The 22,411-nt window shown below is 52.3% G+C and overlaps 1 protein-coding gene across 3 annotated transcripts in view; it reads left to right on the top strand.

Moving 5' to 3' along the window:
- Nucleotides 1-2,365: 2,365 nt before the first annotated feature.
- The window catches only part of PKNOX1 (PBX/knotted 1 homeobox 1), a 123,299-nt gene continuing 103,253 nt past the window's right edge, over nt 2,366-22,411 (top strand). The window contains exons 1-2 of one of the 3 annotated variants that reach the window (XM_083171430.1): nt 2,366-2,499; nt 9,172-9,282. In XM_083171430.1, coding sequence (XP_083027556.1) covers nt 9,232-9,282 — 51 coding nt within the window. In that variant the 5' untranslated portion in view covers nt 2,366-2,499; nt 9,172-9,231. Of the gene's footprint in view, nt 2,500-8,664; nt 8,812-9,171; nt 9,283-22,411 lie in introns of those variants that run through there. The other 2 variants (XM_083171431.1, XM_083171432.1) reach the window with 2 other exon arrangements.

Below are 22,411 nucleotides of genomic sequence, written 5' to 3'. Positions count from 1 at the left end.
CCCAGAACTCCATTTCCCAGCATGCACGTGTCTTTGCTGCTGACTTGCCGAGCTCTCTATCTGCCGGCAGCGTAGGACACGGAGAAGTCAGACTACAAGTCACGGCAACCATGTAACTGAAGCTACTGGTTGGCCAGCAGGTGGCGCGGCGTCATCGCGTCGGCAGCGTCATAGCGTGTGCGTAGTGAGCACAGATGCCTTAAGCAAAGCGGTGGCTGCGGGAGAAAGGGGTCCTCTTCCGGGAGTCCGTGAGATGTCCCAGAATTCCGGGAGTCTCACGGACATTCCGGGAGAGTCGGCAACCCTGCTGTATATAGCTATGGTATACGCACACACATCTCCCAGCATGCAGCGGGGTATATAATGTACACTGTATATAGCTATGGTATACGCACACACATCTCCCAGCATGCAGCGGGGTATATATAATCATACCTCCCAACATGACCCTCTCCAGGAGGGACACAATGCTCTGTTTCTGTACTTCCCTCATAATGTATGATTGCCAGCACCTGTGTGGAAACACCTTTCTTACTCATTTACCTGTTTAAAACAGGTGACGGCAATCATACATTAAGAGGGAAGTCCAGAAGCAGAGCAAAGTGTCCCTCCTGGAGAGGGTCATGTTGGGAGGTATGTATAATGTACACTGTATATAGCTATGGTATACGCACACACATCTCCCAGCATGCAGCGGGGTATATATAATGTACAGGGTATATAGCTATGGTATACACACACACACACACACATCTCCCAGCATGCAGCGGGGTATATATAATGTACACTGTATATAGCTATGGTATACACACATCTCCCAGCATGCAGCGGGGTATATATAATGTACACTGTATATAGCTATGGTATACACACACACATCTCCCAGCATGCAGCGGGGTATATATAATGTACACTGTATATAGCTATGGTATACACACATCTCCCAGCATGCAGCGGGGTATATATAATGTACACTGTATATAGCTATGGTACACACACATCTCCCAGCATGCAGCGGGGTATATATAATGTACACTGTATATAGCTATGTTATACGCACACACATCTCCCAGCATGCAGCGGGGTATATATATTGTACACTGTATATAGCTATGGTATACACACACACACATCTCCCAGCATGCAGCGGGGTATATATAATGTACACTGTATATAGCTATGGTATACACACACACATCTCCCAGCATGCAGCGGGGTATATATAACGTACACTGTATATAGCTATGGTATACACACACACACATCTCCCAGCATGCAGCGGGGTATATATAACGTACACTGTATATAGCTATGGTATACACACACATCTCCCAGCATGCAGCGGGGTATATATATTGTACACTGTATATAGCTATGGTATACACACACACATCTCCCAGCATGCAGCGGGGTATATATAACGTACACTGTATATAGCTATGGTATACACACACACATATCCCAGCATGCAGCGGGGTATATATAACGTACACTGTATATAGCTATGGTATACACACACATCTCCCAGCATGCAGCGGGGTATATATAACGTACACTGTATATAGCTATGGTATACACACACATCTCCCAGCATGCAGCGGGGTATATATATTGTACACTGTATATAGCTATGGTACACACACACACATCTCCCAGCATGCAGCGGGGTATATATAACGTACACTGTATATAGCTATGGTATACACACACACATATCCCAGCATGCAGCGGGGTATATATAACGTACACTGTATATAGCTATGGTATACACACACACACACACATCTCCCAGCATGCAGCGGGGTATATATAACGTACACTGTATATAGCTATGGTATACACACACACATCTCCCAGCATGCAGCGGGGTATATATAATGTACACTGTATATAGCTATGGTATACACACACACACACACACATCTCCCAGCATGCAGCGGGGTATATATAATGTACACTGTATATAGCTATGGTATACACACACACATCTCCCAGCATGCAGCGGGGTATATATAATGTACACTGTATATAGCTATGGTATACACACATCTCCCAGCATGCAGCGGGGTATATATAATGTACACTGTATATAGCTATGGTATAGAAACATCTCCCAGCATGCAGCGGGGTATATATAATGTACACTGTATATAGCTATGGTATACGCACACACACATCTCCCAGCATGCAGCGGGGTATATATAATGTACACTGTATATAGCTATGGTATACACACACACATCTCCCAGCATGCAGCGGGGTATATATAATGTACACTGTATATAGCTATGGTATATACACACACTGTGAGGGACATCATTAGCCCCAGGCACAGTCTGAGATCTCCCAGCATGCAGCGGGAAAGCCCCGCCCATACGCGGTGACGCCACTCGCCCGCTAGTCAGAGGCTGAGGTGCGGCGTGGAACGTGATGACGTAGGCGCCCCTGCGGGTCCCGATTGCTGCAGCCGCTTGTCAGTGTGACGAAGATTGGCACCGGGTAAGCTGTCAGTCACAGCGCCCGCCCGCCGCCCCGCACCGCTTTCTGGCTCCCGCTCGCCGACTACCCCTCCCCACGGAGCACCCACACCCACCCCGCTTACACCGTCCCGTTTTGCGCGTCCCCAGACTCCACCGTGCTATTCTTGCGCGTCCCCGGCAATCCTCCTCCCAGTGCGCGCTCCCGTGCCTCCCTCCCCTTGCGTGGACGCGCTATTCTCCCGCCCATCTCTGGCTGGCCAATGAGATACAGCTGATCCCGCACTCAGCCAATAAACGCCTGCAGACTGTTGTTGCCGAGGCAGCTGGTAAAGGTGGCCGGAGGGAGGGGCGTGACCCTGCATGCCCGCCCCCCGTGTGCATTCTGTTAATTCTAACCCCCACCCTATGTAGCCGCCTGTTATTAATATCCCCATGTGTGCACCCTGCTATAACACCCCCTGTGTGCACCCTGCTATACTACCCTCCAGGTGTGCACCCTGCTATACTACCCTCCAGGTGTGCACCCTGCTATACTACCCTCCAGGTGTGCACCCTGCTATAACACCCCCTGTGTGCACCCTGCTATACCACCCTCCATGTGTGCACCCTGCTATACTACCCTCCATGTGTGCACCCTGCTATAACACCCCCTGTGTGCACCCTGCTATAACACCCCCTGTGTGCACCCTGCTATAACACCTGTGTGCACCCTGCTATAACACCCCCTGTGTGCACCCTGCTATACTACCCTCCAGGTGTGCACCCTGCTATACTACCCTCCATGTGTGCACCCTGCTATACTACCCTCCAGGTGTGCACCCTGCTATAACACCCCCTGTGTGCACTCTGCTATAACACCCCCTGTGTGCACCCTGCTATAACACCCCCTGTGTGCACCCTGCTATAACACCCCCTGTGTGCACCCTGCTATACTACCCTCCAGGTGTGCACCCTGCTATAACACCCCCTGTGTGCACCCTGCTATACTACCCTCCATGTGTGCACCCTGCTATAACACCCCCTGTGTGCACCCTGCTATACTACCCTCCATGTGTGCACCCTGCTATACTACCCTCCATGTGTGCACCCTGCTATACTACCCTCCATGTGTGCACCCTGCTATACTACCCTCCAGGTGTGCACCCTGCTATACTACCCTCCATGTGTGCACCCTGCTATACTACCCTCCATGTGTGCACCCTGCTATACCACCCTTCATGTGTGCACCCTGCTATAACACCCCCTGTGTGCACCCTGCTATACTACCCTCCAGGTGTGCACCCTGCTATACTACCCTCCATGTGTGCACCCTGCTATAACACCCCCTGTGTGCACCCTGCTATACCACCCTCCATGTGTGCACCCTGCTATACTACCCTCCATGTGTGCACCCTGCTATAACACCCCCTGTGTGCACCCTGCTATACTACCCTCCAGGTGTGCACCCTTCTATACTACCCTCCATGTGTGCACCCTGCTATAACACCCCCTGTGTGCACCCTGCTATAACACCCCCTGTGTGCACCCTGCTATACCACCCTCCATGTGTGCACCCTGCTATACTACCCTCCATGTGTGCACCCTGCTATTAATATCCCAATGTGTGCACCCTGCTATACCACCCTCCATGTGTGCACCCTGCTATACCACCCTCCGTGTGTGCACCCTGCTATACTACCCTCCATGTGTGCACCCTGCTATAACACCCCCTGTGTGCACCCTGCTATAACACCCCCTGTGTGCACCCTGCTATACTACCCTCCATGTGTGCACCCTGCTATACCACCCTCCATGTGTGCACCCTGCTATTAATAACCCTATGTGTGTAACCTGCTATACCACCCCCCATGTGTGCACCCTGCTATACTACCCCCACGTGTGCACCCTGCTATAACACCCCCTGTGTGCACCCTGCTATACTACCCTCCATGTGTGCACCCTGCTATTAATAACCCCATGTGTGCACCCTGCTATAACACCTGTGTGCACCCTGCTATACTACCCCCATGTGTGCACCCTGTAATACTACCTCCATGTGTGCACCCTGCTATACTACCCCCCCATGTGTGCATTCTGCTATACCACCCCCACGTGTGCACCCTGCTATACCACCCCCACGTGTGCACCCTGCTATACCACCCCCACGTGTGCACCCTGCTATACCACCCCCACGTGTGCACCCTGCTAGACTTACTACCCTCCATGTGTTCACCCTGCTAGACTACCCCCCCATGTGTGCACCCTGCTATACCACCCCCCATGTGTGCACCCTGCTATACCACCCCCCATGTGTGCACCCTGCTATACCACCCCCCATGTGTGCACCCTGCTATACTACCCCCATGTGTGCACCCTGCTATTATTAACCCCATGTGTGCACCCTGCTATACTACCCCCAAGTGTGCATCCTGCTATTAATAACCCCATGTGTGCACCCTGCTATTAATAACCCCATGTGTGCACCCTGCTATACTACCCCCAAGTGTGCACCCTGCTATTAATAACCCCATGTGTGCACCCTGCTATACCACCCCCCCATGTGTGCACCCTGCTATACCACCCCCCATGTGTGCACCCTGCTATACCACTCCCCATGTGTGCACCCTGCTATACTACCCTCCATGTGTGCACCCTGCTAGACTACCCTCCATGTGTGCACCCTGCTATACTACCCTCCATGTGTGCACCCTGCTAAACTACCCTCCATGTGTGCACCCTGCTATACCACCCCCATGTGTGCACCCTGCTATACTACCCCCATGTGTGCACCCTGCTATTCCACCCCCCATGTGTGCACCCTGCTATACTACCCCCATGTGTGCACCCTGCTATACAACCCCCTATGTGTGCACCCTGCTATACAACCCCCTATGTGTGCACCCTGCTAGACTACCCCCATGTGTGCACCCTGCTATACCACCCCCATGTGTGCACCCTGCTAGACTACCCCCATGTGTGCACCCTGCTATACCACCCCCATGTGTGCACCCTGCTAGACTACCCCCATGTGTGCACCCTGCTATACCACCCCCCATGTGTACATCCTGCTATATCATCCCCCATGTGTGCACCCTGCTATACTACCCCCACGTGTGCACCCTGTTATACCACCCCCATGTGTGCACCCTGCTATACCACCCCCATGTGTGCACCCTGCTATACCACCCCCCATGTGTGCACCCTGCTATACCACCCCCCATGTGTGCACCCTGCTATACCACCCCCCCATGTGTGCACCCTGCTATACCACCCCCCATGTGTGCACCCTGCTTAGGGTTACCACCTAGTCCCTTTAATTCCGGACACATGTTAATTACACAGGTTCTGTGGCAGTTTAAAATCAGGTGAAGTGGAGTCTTGAAGTCAGCCAGCCACAGAACCTGTGTAATTAATATGTGTCCGGAATTAAAGGGACTAGGTGGTAACCCTAACCCTGCTATACCACCCCCCACGTGTGCACCCTGCTTTACCACTCCCCATGTTTGCACCCTGCTATACTACCCTCCATGTGTGCACCCTGCTATACTACCCTCCATGTGTGCACCCTGCTAGACTACCCTCCATGTGTGCACCCTGCTAGACTACCCTCCATGTGTGCACCCTGCTATACTACCCCCATGTGTGCACCCTGCTATACTACCCCCATGTGTGCACCCTGCTATACCACCCCCCATGTGTGCACCCTGCTAGACTACCCCCATGTGTGCACCCTGCTATACCACCCCCATGTGTGCACCCTGCTAGACTACCCCCATGTGTGCACCCTGCTATACCACCCCCCATGTGTACATCCTGCTATACCATCCCCCACGTGTGCACCCTGCTATACCACCCCCATGTGTGCACCCTGCTATACCACCCCCCATGTGTGCACCCTGCTATACCACCCCCATGTGTGCACCCTGCTATACCACCCCCCATGTGTGCACCCTGCTATACCACTCCCATGTGTGCACCCTGCTATACCACCCCCCATGTGTGCACCCTGCTATACCACCCCCCATGTGTGCACCCTGCTATACCTACTGTGGGTACACAGTACCTACTGTGGCCATGTACCGGTGTCATGCATTTACTGTATCCATGTACCGGTGTCATGTACCTACTGTATCCATGTAGTGCTGTCATGTAACTTCTGTGGCCATGTACCGGTGTCATGTACCTACTGTGGCCATGTACCGGTGTCATGTACCTACTGTGGCCATGTACCGGTGTCATGTACCTACTGTGGGCATGTACCGGTGTCATGTACCTACTGTGGCCATGTACCGGTGTCATGTACCTACTGTGGGCATGTACCGGTGTCATGTACCTACTGTGGCCATGTACCGGTGTCATGTACCTACTGTGGCCATGTAGCGGTGTCACGTACCTACTGTGGCCATGTACCGGTGTCACGCACCTACTGTGGCCATGTACCGGTGTCACGCGCCTACTGTATCCATGTACCGGTGTCACGTACCTACTGTGGCCATGTACCGGTGTCACGTACCTACTGTGGCCATGTACCGGTGTCATGTACCTACTGTGGCCATGTACCGGTGTCACGTACCTTCTGTGGCCATGTACCGGTGTCACGTACCTACTGTGGCCATGTACCGGTGTCATGTACCTACTGTATCCATGTAGCGGTGTCATGTACCTACTGTGGCCATGTACCGGTGTCATGTACCTACTGTGGCCATGTACCGTGTCATGTACCTACTGTGGCCATGTACCGGTGTCATGTACCTACTGTGGCCATGTACCGGTGTCATGTACCTACTGTGGCCATGTACCGGTGTCATGTACCTACTGTGGCCATGTACCGGTGTCATGTACCTACTGTGGCCATGTACCGGTGTCACGTACCTACTGTGGCCATGTACCGGTGTCACGTACCTACTGTGGCCATGTATCGGTGTCACGTACCTACTGTGGCCATGGACCGGTGTCATGTACCTACTGTGGCCATGTACCGGTGTCACGTACCTTCTGTGGCCATGTACCGGTGTCACGTACCTACTGTGGCCATGTACCGGTGTCATGTACCTACTGTGGCCATGTACCGGTGTCATGTACCTACTGTGGCCATGTACCGGTGTCATGTACCTACTGTGGCCATGTACCGGTGTTATGTACCTACTGTGGCCATGTACCGGTGTCACGTACCTACTGTGGCCATGTACCGGTGTCACGTACCTACTGTGGCCATGTACCGGTGTCACGTGCCTACTGTGGCCATGTACCGGTGTCATGTACCTACTGTGGCCATGTACCGGTGTCACGCGCCTACTGTATCCATGTACCGGTGTCATGTACCTACTGTGGCCATGTACCGGTGTCATGTACCTACTGTGGCCATGTACCGGTGTCATGTACCTACTGTGGCCATGTACCGGTGTCATGTACCTACTGTGACCATGTACCGGTGTCATGTACCTACTGTGGCCATGTACCGGTGTCATTTACCTACTGTATCCATGTACCGGTGTCATGTACCTACTGTATCCATGTAGCGGTGTCATGTACCTACTGTGGCCATGTACCGGTGTCATGTACCTACTGTGGCCATGTACCGGTGTCATGTACCTACTGTGGCCATGTACCGGTGTCACGTACCTACTGTGGCCATGTACCGGTGTCATTTACCTACTGTATCCATGTACCGGTGTCATGTACCTACTGTATCCATGTAGCGGTGTCATGTACCTACTGTGGCCATGTACCGGTGTCACGTACCTACTGTGGCCATGTACCGGTGTCATGTACCTACTGTGGCCATGTACCGGTGTCATGTACCTACTGTATCCATGTAGCGGTGTCATGTACCTACTGTGGCCATGTACCGGTGTCATGTACCTACTGTGGCCATGTAGCGGTGTCATGTACCTACTGTGGCCATGTACCGGTGTCATGTACCTACTGTGGCCATGTACCGGTGTCATGTACCTACTGTGGGCATGTACCGGTGTCATGTACCTACTGTATCCATGTAGCGGTGTCATGTACCTACTGTGGCCATGTACCGGTGTCATGTACCTACTGTGGCCATGTACCGGTGTCACGTACCTTCTGTGGCCATGTACCGGTGTCACGTACCTACTGTGGCCATGTAGCGGTGTCATGTGCCTACTGTATCCATGTACCGGTGTCATGTACCTACTGTGGCCATGTACCGGTGTCATGTACCTACTGTGGCCATGTACCGGTGTCATGTACCTACTGTGGCCATGTACCGGTGTCACGTACCTTCTGTGGCCATGTACCCGTGTCACGTACCTAACCCTACCACATTTATTGGAGTTTTTATGTCATCCCTGAGTGAAGTTGGTCCGAGAGTTTGTGTGTGGTTTGTATGGAATCTCCATTTCTGCACATAGTTTATATGTTATCTATGCTTGCGGTTTTTGTGTGGAGTTTATATGTTCTGTCCCAGCCTAAAGGTTTGCGGTTTGCTTTTACCCTATACCCCAGGAAGGTACTGGTGGGGTATTAGCTGCTGATATCTATATGTGCGGTATATAGTTTACACTGTGAGCACCAATTCGGCTGGTACTAGCATAATGGATTATTACTTTGTGCAGCGCCACGTCACATGGTGGCGATATAACCAAGTGGAGTGCATTCTATGCACCCTGGAGTCCATATTACTGTGCAGTGAATGTGATGTCCCCTGTGTCGTCTTGTGACATTATTGTATCTCCCACAGGTCAATGCACCAATCGTTCCGTCTATGTTGGCCCCTGCCCTGTGACATGATCCCCTCAGTATGATGTCCACCGAGCCACTGGGTATGGAGAACTACTCAGAGGAGCAGCAGGTAATGTGTTATCCCTGGTGTCATTGCGTCTGTCCGCAGGCAGAGGGTGCTCCGTCATTACTGGTCATAGGAGAAGTATTGCAGTATATATGTGGTATCCCTGGTGTCATGGTGTCTGTCCGCAGGCAGAGGGTGCTCCGTCATTACTGGTCATAGGAGAAGTATTGCAGTATATATGTGGTATCACTGGTGTCATTGCGTCTGTCCGCAGGCCGGGGGCGCTCCGTCATTACCGGTCACAGGAGAAGTATTGCAGTATATATGTGTTATCACTGGTGTCATGCGTCTGTCCGCAGGCCGGGGGCGCTCCGTCATTACTGGTCACAGGAGAAGTATTGCAGTATATATGTGTTATCCCTGGTGTCATTGCGTCTGTCCGCAGGCCGGGGGCGCTCCGTCATTACTGGTCACAGGAGAAGTATTGCAGTATATATGTTTTATCACTGGTGTCATGGCGTCTGTCCACAGGCCAGGGGCGCTCCGTCATTACTGGTCACAGGAGAAGTATTGCAGTATATATGTGTTATCACTGGTGTCATGGCGTCTGTCCGCAGGCCGGGGGAGCGCCGTCATTACCGGTCACAGGAGAAGTATTGCAGTATATATGTGTTATTACTGGTGTCATGGCGTCTGTCCGCAGGCCGGGGGTGCTCCATCATTACCGGTCACAGGAGAAGTATTGCAGTATATATGTGTTATCCCTGGTGTCATGGTGTCTGTCCGCAGGCCGGGGGCGCTCCGTCATTACCGGTCACAGGAGAAGTATTGCAGTATATATGTGTTATCGCTGGTGTCATGGCGTCTGTCCGCAGGCCGGGGGCGCTCCGTCATTACCGGTCACAGGAGAAGTATTGCAGTATATGTGTTATCACTGGTGTCATGGCGTCTGTCCGCAGGCCGGGGGTGCTCCGTCATTACCGGTCACAGGAGAAGTATTGCAGTATATATGTGTTATCACTGGTGTCATGGCGTCTGTCCGCAGGCTGGGGGCGCTCCGTCATTACCGGTCATAGGAGAAGTATTGCAGTATATATGTGTTATCACTGGTGTCATGGTGTCTGTCCGCAGGCCGGGGGAGCACCGTCATTACTTGTCACAGGAGAAGTATTGCAGTATATATGTGTTATCACTGGTGTCATGGCGTCTGTCCACAGGCTGGGGGCGCTCCGTCATTACCGGTCACAGGAGAAGTATTGCAGTATATATGTGTTATTACTGGTGTCATGGCGTCTGTCCGCAGGCCGGGGTGCTCCGTCATTACCGGTCACAGGAGAAGTATTGCAGTATATATGTGTTATCGCTGGTGTCATGGCGTCTGTCCGCAGGCAGAGGGTGCTCCGTCATTACTGGTCACAGGAGAAGTATTGCAGTATATATGTGTTATCCCTGGTGTCATGGCGTCTGTCCGCAGGCCGGGGGCGCTCCGTCATTACCAGTCACAGGAGAAGTATTGCAGTATATATGTGTTATCCCTGGTGTCATGGCGTCTGTCCGCAGGCCGGGGGAGCTCCGTCATTACCGGTCACAGGAGAAGTATTGCAGTATATATGTGTTATCACTGGTGTCATGGCGTATGTCCGCAGGCCGAGGGCGCTCCGCCATTACAGGTCATAGGAGAAGTATCGCAGTATATATGTGTTATCACTGGTGTCATGGCGTCTGTCCGCAGGCCGGGGGCGCTCCGTCATTACCGGTCATAGGAGAAGTATTGCTGTATATATGTGTTATCCCTGGTGTCATGGCGTCTGTCCGCAGGCCGGGGGTGCTCCGTCATTACTGGTCACAGGAGAAGTATTGCAGTATATATGTGTTATCCCTGGTGTCATGGCGTCTGTCCGCAGGCCGAGGGCGCTCCGTCATTACCGGTCACAGGAGAAGTATTGCAGTATATATGTGTTATCCCTGGTGTCATGGTGTCTGTCCACAGGCCGGGGGCGCTCCGTCATTACCGGTCACAGGAGAAGTATTGCATTATATATGTGTTATCACTGGTGTCATGGCGTCTGTCCACAGGCCGGGGGCGCTCCGTCATTACCGGTCACAGGAGAAGTATTGCAGTATATATGTGTTATCCCTGGTGTCATTGCGTCTGTCCGCAGGCCGGGGGTGCTCCGTCATTACTGGTCACAGGAGAAGTATTGCAGTATATATGTGTTATCACTGGTGTCATGGCATCTGTTCGCAGGCCGGGGGAGCTCCATCATTACCGGTCACAGGAGAAGTATTGCAGTATATATGTGTTATTACTGGTGTCATGGCGTCTGTCCGCAGGCCGGGGGCGCTCCGTCATTACTGGTCACAGGAGAAGTATTGCAGTATATATGTGTTATTACTGGTGTCATGGCGTCTCTCCGCAGGCCGGGGGCACTCCGTCATTACTGGTCACAGGAGAAGTATTGCAGTATATATGTGTTATCCCTGGTGTCATGGCGTCTGTCCGCAGGCCGGGGGCGCTCCTTCATTACTGGTCACAGGAGAAGTATTGCAGTATATATGTGTTATTACTGGTGTCATGGCGTCTGTCCGCAGGCCGGGGGCGCTCCGTCATTACCGGTCATAGGAGAAGTATTGCAGTATATATGTGTTATCACTGGTGTCATGGCGTCTGTCCGCAGGCCGGGGGCGCTCCGTCATTACCGGTCATAGGAGAAGTATCGCAGTATATATGTGTTATCACTGGTGTCATGGCGTCTGTCCGCAGGCCGGGGGAGCTCCGTCATTACCGGTCATAGGAGAAGTATTGCAGTATATATGTGTTATCACTGGTGTCATGGCGTCTGTCCACAGGCCGGGGGCGCTCCGTCATTACCGGTCACAGGAGAAGTATTGCAGTATATATGTGTTATTACTGGTTCATGGCGTCTGTCCGCAGGCCGGGGGCGCTCCGTCATTACTGGTCACAGGAGAAGTATTGCAGTATATATGTGTTATTACTGGTGTCATGGTGTCTGTCCGCAGGCCGGGGGCGCTCCGTCATTACCGGTCATAGGAGAAGTATTGCAGTATATATGTGTTATAACTGGTGTCATGGCGTCTGTCCGCAGGCCAGGGGAGCTCCGTCATTACCGGTCACAGGAGAAGTATTGCAGTATATATGTGTTATCCCTGGTGTCATGGCGTCTGTCCGCAGGCCGGGGGCGCTCCGTCATTACCGGTCACAGGAGAAGTATTGCAGTATATATGTGTTATCACTGGTGTCATGGTGTCTGTCCGCAGGCCAGGGGAGCTCCGTCATTACCGGTCACAGGAGAAGTATTGCAGTATATATGTGTTATTACTGGTGTCATGGTGTCTGTCCGCAGGCCGGGGGAGCTCCGTCATTACTGGTCACAGGAGAAGTATTGCAGTATTTATGTGTTATTACTGGTGTCATGGTGTCTGTCCGCAGGCCGGGGGAGCTCCGTCATTACCGGTCACAGGAGAAGTATTGCAGTATTTATGTGTTATCCCTGGTGTCATGGCGTCTGTCCGCAGGCCGGCGGTGCTCCGTCATTACCGGTCACAGGAGAAGTATTGCAGTATATATGTGTTATCACTGGTGTCATGGCGTCTGTCCGCAGGCCGGGGGCGCTCCGTCATTATTGGTCACAGGAGAAGTATTGCAGTATATATGTGTTATTATTGGTGTCATGGTGTCTGTCCGCAGGCCGGGGGCGCTCCGTCATTACCGGTCACAGGAGAAGTATTGCAGTATATATGTGTTATCCCTGGTGTCATGGCGTCTGTCCACAGGCCGGGGGCGCTCCGTCATTACTGGTCACAGGAGAAGTATTGCAGTATATATGTGTTATCCCTGGTGTCATGGCGTCTGTCCGCAGGCCGGGGTCACTCCGTTATTACTGGTCACAGGAGAAGTATTGCAGTATATATGTGTTATCACTGGTGTTATGGCATCTGTCCGCAGGCCGGGGGCGCTCCGTCATTACCGGTCACAGGAGAAGTATTGCAGTATATATGTGTTATCACTGGTGTCATGGCGTCTATCCGCAGGCCGGGGGCGCTCCGTCATTACCGGTCACAGGAGAAGTATTGCAGTATATATGTTTTATCCCTGGTGTCATGGTGTCTGTCCGCAGGCCGGGGGCGCTCCGTCATTACCGGTCACAGGAGAAGTATTGCAGTATATGTGTTATCACTGGTGTCATGGCGTCTGTCCGCAGGCCGGGGGTGCTCCGTCATTACCGGTCACAGGAGAAGTATTGCAGTATATATGTGTTATTACTGGTGTCATTGCGTCTGTCCACAGGCCGGGGGCGCTCCGTCATTACCGGTCACAGGAGAAGTATTGCAGTATATATGTGTTATTACTGGTTCATGGCGTCTGTTCGCAGGCCGGGGGTGCTCCGTCATTACCGGTCACAGGAGAAGTATTGCAGTATATATGTGTTATCACTGGTGTCATGGCGTCTGTCCGCAGGCCGGGGGCGCTCCGTCATTACTGGTCACAGGAGAAATATTGCAGTATATATGTGTTATCACTGGTGTCATGGTGTCTGTCCACAGGCCGGGGGTGCTCCGTCATTACTGGTCACAGGAGAAGTATTGCAGTATATATGTGTTATCACTGGTGTCATGGCGTCTGTCCACAGGCAGAGGGTGCTCCGTCATTACTGGTCACAGGAGAAGTATTGCAGTATATATGTGTTATCACTGGTGTCATGGCGTCTGTCCGCAGGCCGGGGGCGCTCCGTCATTACCGGTCACAGGAGAAGTATTGCAGTATATATGTGTTATTATTGGTGTCATGGTGTCTGTCCGCAGGCTGGGGGCGCTCCGTCATTACCGGTCATAGGAGAAGTATTGCAGTATATATGTGTTATCACTGGTGTCATGGCGTCTGTCCGCAGGCCGAGGGCGCTCCGTCATTACCGGTCATAGGAGAAGTATTGCAGTATATATGTGTTATCCCTGGTGTCATGGCGTCTGTCCGCAGCCCGGGAGTGCTCCGTCATTACCGGTCATAGGAGAAGTATTGCAGTATATATGTGTTATCCCTGGTGTCATGGCGTCTGTCCGCAGGCAGAGGGTGCTCCGTCATTACTGGTCACAGGAGAAGTATTGCAGTACATATGTATTATCCCTGGTGTCATGGCGTCTGTCCGCAGGCCATGGGTGCTCCATCATTACCGGTCACAGGAGAAGTATTGCAGTATATATGTGTTATTACTGGTGTCATGGTGTCTGTCCGCAGGCCGGGGGCGCTCAGTCATTACCGGTCATAGGAGAAGTATTGCAGTATATATGTGTTATCACTGGTGTCATGGCGTCTGTCCGCAGGCCAGGGGAGCTCCGTCATTACCGGTCACAGGAGAAGTATTGCAGTATATATGTGTTATCCCTGGTGTCATGGCGTCTGTCCGCAGGCCGGGGGCGCTCCGTCATTACCGGTCACAGGAGAAGTATTGCAGTATATATGTGTTATCACTGGTGTCATGGTGTCTGTCCGCAGGCCAGGGGAGCTCCGTCATTACCGGTCACAGGAGAAGTATTGCAGTATATATGTGTTATTACTGGTGTCATGGTGTCTGTCCGCAGGCCGGGGGAGCTCCGTCATTACTGGTCACAGGAGAAGTATTGCAGTATTTATGTGTTATTACTGGTGTCATGGTGTCTGTCCGCAGGCCGGGGGAGCTCCGTCATTACCGGTCACAGGAGAAGTATTGCAGTATTTATGTGTTATCCCTGGTGTCATGGCGTCTGTCCGCAGGCCGGCGGTGCTCCGTCATTACCGGTCACAGGAGAAGTATTGCAGTATATATGTGTTATCACTGGTGTCATGGCGTCTGTCCGCAGGCCGGGGGCGCTCCGTCATTATTGGTCACAGGAGAAGTATTGCAGTATATATGTGTTATTATTGGTGTCATGGTGTCTGTCCGCAGGCCGGGGGCGCTCCGTCATTACCGGTCACAGGAGAAGTATTGCAGTATATATGTGTTATCCCTGGTGTCATGGCGTCTGTCCACAGGCCGGGGGCGCTCCGTCATTACTGGTCACAGGAGAAGTATTGCAGTATATATGTGTTATCCCTGGTGTCATGGCGTCTGTCCGCAGGCCGGGGTCACTCCGTTATTACTGGTCACAGGAGAAGTATTGCAGTATATATGTGTTATCACTGGTGTCATGGCATCTGTCCGCAGGCCGGGGGCGCTCCGTCATTACCGGTCACAGGAGAAGTATTGCAGTATATATGTGTTATCACTGGTGTCATGGCGTCTATCCGCAGGCCGGGGGCGCTCCGTCATTACCGGTCACAGGAGAAGTATTGCAGTATATATGTTTTATCCCTGGTGTCATGGTGTCTGTCCGCAGGCCGGGGGCGCTCCGTCATTACCGGTCACAGGAGAAGTATTGCAGTATATGTGTTATCACTGGTGTCATGGCGTCTGTCCGCAGGCCGGGGGTGCTCCGTCATTACCGGTCACAGGAGAAGTATTGCAGTATATATGTGTTATTACTGGTGTCATTGCGTCTGTCCACAGGCCGGGGGCGCTCCGTCATTACCGGTCACAGGAGAAGTATTGCAGTATATATGTGTTATTACTGGTTCATGGCGTCTGTCCGCAGGCCGGGGGTGCTCCGTCATTACCGGTCACAGGAGAAGTATTGCAGTATATATGTGTTATCACTGGTGTCATGGCGTCTGTCCGCAGGCCGGGGGCGCTCCGTCATTACTGGTCACAGGAGAAATATTGCAGTATATATGTGTTATCACTGGTGTCATGGTGTCTGTCCACAGGCCGGGGGTGCTCCGTCATTACTGGTCACAGGAGAAGTATTGCAGTATATATGTGTTATCACTGGTGTCATGGCGTCTGTCCGCAGGCAGAGGGTGCTCCGTCATTACTGGTCACAGGAGAAGTATTGCAGTATATATGTGTTATCACTGGTGTCATGGCGTCTGTCCGCAGGCCGGGGGCGCTCCATCATTACCGGTCACAGGAGAAGTATTGCAGTATATATGTGTTATTATTGGTGTCATGGTGTCTGTCCGCAGGCTGGGGGCGCTCCGTCATTACCGGTCATAGGAGAAGTATTGCAGTATATATGTGTTATCACTGGTGTCATGGCGTCTGTCCGCAGGCCGAGGGCGCTCCGTCATTACCGGTCATAGGAGAAGTATTGCAGTATATATGTGTTATCCCTGGTGTCATGGCGTCTGTCCGCAGCCCGGGAGTGCTCCGTCATTACCGGTCATAGGAGAAGTATTGCAGTATATATGTGTTATCACTGGTGTCATGGCGTCTATCCGCAGGCCGGGGGAGCTCCGTCATTACCGGACACAGGAGAAGTATTGCAGTATATATGTGTTATTACTGGTGTCATGGCGTCTATCCGCAGGCCGGGGGCGCTCCGTCATTACCGGTCACAGGAGAAGTATTGCAGTATATATGTGTTATCCCTGGTGTCATGGCGTCTGTCCGCAGGCAGAGGGTGCTCCGTCATTACTGGTCACAGGAGAAGTATTGCAGTACATATGTATTATCCCTGGTGTCATGGCGTCTGTCCGCAGGCCGGGGGCGCTCCGTCATTACTGGTCACAGGAGAAGTATTGCAGTATATATGTGTTATCCCTGGTGTCATGGCGTCTGTCCGCAGGCCGGGGGCGCTCTGTCATTACCGGTCACAGGAGAAGTATTGCAGTATATGTGTTATCACTGGTGTCATGGCGTCTGTCCGCAGGCCGGGGGTGCTCTGTCATTACTGGTCACAGGAGAAGTATTGCAGTATATATGTGTTATCCCTGGTGTCATGGCGTCTGTCCGCAGGCCGGGGGCGCTCCGTCATTACTGGTCACAGGAGAAGTATTGCAGTATATATGTGTTATCCCTGGTGTCATGGCGTCTGTCCGCAGGCCGGGGGTGCTCCATCATTACCGGTCACAGGAGAAGTATTGCAGTATATATGTGTTATCACTGGTGTCATGGCGTCTGTCCACAGGCCGAGGGCGCTCCGTCATTACCGGTCACAGGAGAAGTATTGCAGTATATATGTGTTATCACTGGTGTCATGGCGTCTGTCCGCAGGCCGGGGGTGCTCCGTCATTACTGGTCACAGGAGAAGTATTGCAGTATATATGTGTTATCCCTGGTGTCATGGCGTCTGTCCACAGGCTGGGGGCGCTCCGTCATTACCGGTCACAGGAGAAGTATTGCAGTATATATGTGTTATCACTGGTGTCATGGCGTCTGTCCGCAGGCCGGGGGCGCTCCGTCATTACCGGTCACAGGAGAAGTATTGCAGTATATATGTGTTATCACTGGTGTCATGGCGTCTGTCCACAGGCCGAGGGCGCTCCGTCATTACCGGTCACAGGAGAAGTATTGCAGTATATATGTGTTATCACTGGTGTCATGGCGTCTGTCCGCAGGCCGGGGGTGCTCCGTCATTACCGGTCACAGGAGAAGTATTGCAGTATATGAGTTATCACTGGTGTCATGGCGTCTGTCCGCAGGCCGGGGGTGCTCCGTCATTACTGGTCACAGGAGAAGTATTGCAGTATATATGTGTTATCCCTGGTGTCATGGCGTCTGTCCACAGGCTGGGGGCGCTCCGTCATTACCGGTCACAGGAGAAGTATTGCAGTATATATGTGTTATCACTGGTGTCATGGCGTCTGTCCGCAGGCCGGGGGCGCTCCGTCATTACCGGTCACAGGAGAAGTATTGCAGTATATATGTGTTATCACTGGTGTCATGGCGTCTGTCCGCAGGCCGGGGGTGCTCCGTCATTACTGGCCACAGGAGAAGTATTGCAGTATATATGTGTTATCATGGCGTCTGTCCGCAGGCCGGGGGCGCTCCGTCATTATTGGTCACAGATGGAGTAATGCAGTATATATGTATTATCACTGGTGTCATGGCGTCTGTCCACAGGCCGAGGGCGCTCCGTCATTACCGGTCACAGGAGAAGTATTGCAGTATATATGTGTTATCACTGGTGTCATGGCGTCTGTCCGCAGGCCGGGGGCGCTCCGTCATTACCGGTCACAGGAGAAGTATTGCAGTATATATGTGTTATCACTGGTGTCATGGCGTCTGTCCGCAGGCCGGGGGTGCTCCGTCATTACTGGCCACAGGAGAAGTATTGCAGTATATATGTTTTATCCCTGGTGTCATGGTGTCTGTCCGCAGGCCGGGGGCGCTCCGTCATTACCGGTCACAGGAGAAGTATTGCAGTATATGTGTTATCACTGGTGTCATGGCGTCTGTCCGCAGGCCGGGGGTGCTCCGTCATTACCGGTCACAGGAGAAGTATTGCAGTATATATGTGTTATTACTGGTGTCATTGCGTCTGTCCACAGGCCGGGGGCGCTCCGTCATTACCGGTCACAGGAGAAGTATTGCAGTATATATGTGTTATTACTGGTTCATGGCGTCTGTCCGCAGGCCGGGGGTGCTCCGTCATTACCGGTCACAGGAGAAGTATTGCAGTATATATGTGTTATCACTGGTGTCATGGCGTCTGTCCGCAGGCCGGGGGCGCTCCGTCATTACTGGTCACAGGAGAAATATTGCAGTATATATGTGTTATCACTGGTGTCATGGTGTCTGTCCACAGGCCGGGGGTGCTCCGTCATTACTGGTCACAGGAGAAGTATTGCAGTATATATGTGTTATCACTGGTGTCATGGCGTCTATCCTCAGGCCGGGGGCGCTCCGTCATTACCGGTCACAGGAGAAGTATTGCAGTATATATGTGTTATCCCTGGTGTCATGGCGTCTGTCCACAGGCTGGGGGCGCTCCGTCATTACCGGTCACAGGAGAAGTATTGCAGTATATATGTGTTATCCCTGGTGTCATGGCGTCTGTCCGCAGGCAGAGGGTGCTCCGTCATTACTGGTCACAGGAGAAGTATTGCAGTATATATGTGTTATCACTGGTGTCATGGCGTCTGTCCGCAGGCCGGGGGCGCTCCATCATTACCGGTCACAGGAGAAGTATTGCAGTATATATGTGTTATTATTGGTGTCATGGTGTCTGTCCGCAGGCTGGGGGCGCTCCGTCATTACCGGTCATAGGAGAAGTATTGCAGTATATATGTGTTATCACTGGTGTCATGGCGTCTGTCCGCAGGCCGAGGGCGCTCCGTCATTACCGGTCATAGGAGAAGTATTGCAGTATATATGTGTTATCCCTGGTGTCATGGCGTCTGTCCGCAGCCCGGGAGTGCTCCGTCATTACCGGTCATAGGAGAAGTATTGCAGTATATATGTGTTATCACTGGTGTCATGGCGTCTATCCGCAGGCCGGGGGAGCTCCGTCATTACCGGACACAGGAGAAGTATTGCAGTATATATGTGTTATTACTGGTGTCATGGCGTCTATCCGCAGGCCGGGGGCGCTCCGTCATTACCGGTCACAGGAGAAGTATTGCAGTATATATGTGTTATCCCTGGTGTCATGGCGTCTGTCCGCAGGCAGAGGGTGCTCCGTCATTACTGGTCACAGGAGAAGTATTGCAGTACATATGTATTATCCCTGGTGTCATGGCGTCTGTCCGCAGGCCGGGGGCGCTCCGTCATTACTGGTCACAGGAGAAGTATTGCAGTATATATGTGTTATCCCTGGTGTCATGGCGTCTGTCCGCAGGCCGGGGGCGCTCCGTCATTACCGGTCACAGGAGAAGTATTGCAGTATATGTGTTATCACTGGTGTCATGGCGTCTGTCCGCAGGCCGGGGATGCTCTGTCATTACTGGTCACAGGAGAAGTATTGCAGTATATATGTGTTATCCCTGGTGTCATGGCGTCTGTCCGCAGGCCGGGGGCGCTCCGTCATTACTGGTCACAGGAGAAGTATTGCAGTATATATGTGTTATCCCTGGTGTCATGGCGTCTGTCCGCAGGCCGGGGGTGCTCCATCATTACCGGTCACAGGAGAAGTATTGCAGTATATATGTGTTATCACTGGTGTCATGGCGTCTGTCCACAGGCCGAGGGCGCTCCGTCATTACCGGTCACAGGAGAAGTATTGCAGTATATATGTGTTATCACTGGTGTCATGGCGTCTGTCCGCAGGCTGGGGGTGCTCCGTCATTACTGGTCACAGGAGAAGTATTGCAGTATATATGTGTTATCCCTGGTGTCATGGCGTCTGTCCACAGGCTGGGGGCGCTCCGTCATTACCGGTCACAGGAGAAGTATTGCAGTATATATATGTTATCACTGGTGTCATGGCGTCTGTCCGCAGGCCGGGGGCGCTCCGTCATTACCGGTCACAGGAGAAGTATTGCAGTATATATGTGTTATCACTGGTGTCATGGCGTCTGTCCACAGGCCGAGGGCGCTCCGTCATTACCGGTCACAGGAGAAGTATTGCAGTATATATGTGTTATCACTGGTGTCATGGCGTCTGTCCGCAGGCCGGGGGTGCTCCGTCATTACTGGTCACAGGAGAAGTATTGCAGTATATATGTGTTATCCCTGGTGTCATGGCGTCTGTCCACAGGCTGGGGGCGCTCCGTCATTACCGGTCACAGGAGAAGTATTGCAGTATATATGTGTTATCACTGGTGTCATGGCGTCTGTCCGCAGGCCGGGGGCGCTCCGTCATTACCGGTCACAGGAGAAGTATTGCAGTATATATGTGTTATCACTGGTGTCATGGCGTCTGTCCGCAGGCCGGGGGTGCTCCGTCATTACCGGTCACAGGAGAAGTATTGCAGTATATATGTGTTATCCCTGGTGTCATGGCGTCTGTCCACAGGCTGGGGGCGCTCCGTCATTACCGGTCACAGGAGAAGTATTGCAGTATATATGTGTTATCACTGGTGTCATGGCGTCTGTCCGCAGGCCGGGGGCGCTCCGTCATTACCGGTCACAGGAGAAGTATTGCAGTATATATGTGTTATCACTGGTGTCATGGCGTCTGTCCGCAGGCCGGGGGAGCTCCGTCATTATTGGTCACAGATGGAGTATTGCAGTATATATGTATTATCACTGGTGTCATGGCGTCCATCCGCAGTCTGGGGGCGCTTCGCCATTACTGGTCACTGGAGAAGTATTGCAGCATATGTGTTTTCCCTGGTGTCATGGCGTCTGTGCCACAGCTGCTTTATGCCTGCAGGCCTTTACAGTGTTTACATTACTTTATGCTGCTGGCACTTGAAGTGCCCCAGCTTGTGGGGTGCCACACCTGACACTTATCTACACCCACCTCACACACTGTCATATTACCCCCATCTCTCAGCTCCTGCGTCCCCCCCAGGCTGCCTGACACTTACCTACACCCACCTCACACACTGTCATATTACCCCATCTCTCAGCTCCTGCGTCCCCCCCCCCCAGGCTGCCTGACACTTACCTACACCCACCTCACACACTGTCATATGACCCCATCTCTCAGCTCCTGCATCCCTCCAGGCTGCCTGACACTTATACCCCTTTTACACTGCCTCAAAACCCCAGGTCTTCGCGGGGGTCAGACCTGGGTCAGAGGCGGTGTAAATGTATCACGCCGTGTCCCTTTACACGGGACTTCTACCCAGGGCAGAACATGACTAGCACAATGGGGGACGTACAACCTGCGGATGGGGGGGGGCACACAGCCTGCTCAGCTTTCATGATGCACCTCTCTCCATTTCGTATACCTGGTCTAGGCTCCGCCCTGGTTCATGTCCGGTTCTTGCCCCCCCCCCCCCCCCCGCTGCCATTCACTTAATGTTCTCCTTGGTCTGTACATTGTGTGTCACAGAAATTACTGTAAAGGGGTGTACACACGGAGTAAATTTGTGCTATTTTCTAAGCAATCTGACTAGATTGCTTAGAAAGTAAGCACAGATCTCTCCGTGTGTATGCTCCGAGAGATTAAATATCTCTTGCTAACTAAGTCAGTGCATGCAGTCCCAATCTAGTTAGATTGCTTAGCACATGACTGCAAATCTCTCTGTGTGTACAGAATGAGAGATACTGATCGCAATCTCTCATTCTGAACAACTACCCGGCCTTTTTTTGCTTAAGCAAAATTGTTTAGCACAAATCACTGCGTGTGTATGTGCTCTGCATGGGAGATCTTGACACCAGCAATATTGCTTAGCACAGATCTCTACGTGTGTATGCCCCTTAAGAGTCACCTTTAGAACACGTTCCACCTCCATTGTCTGTAATGGTACAGCTGTCTGCTTAGATAT

This window comes from Crinia signifera, chromosome 2, assembly GCF_055691185.1.
Source record: "Crinia signifera chromosome 2, ASM5569118v1, whole genome shotgun sequence".
NCBI lineage: Eukaryota > Metazoa > Chordata > Amphibia > Anura > Myobatrachidae > Crinia > Crinia signifera.
This window is presented reverse-complemented; position numbering and strand designations above follow the sequence as displayed.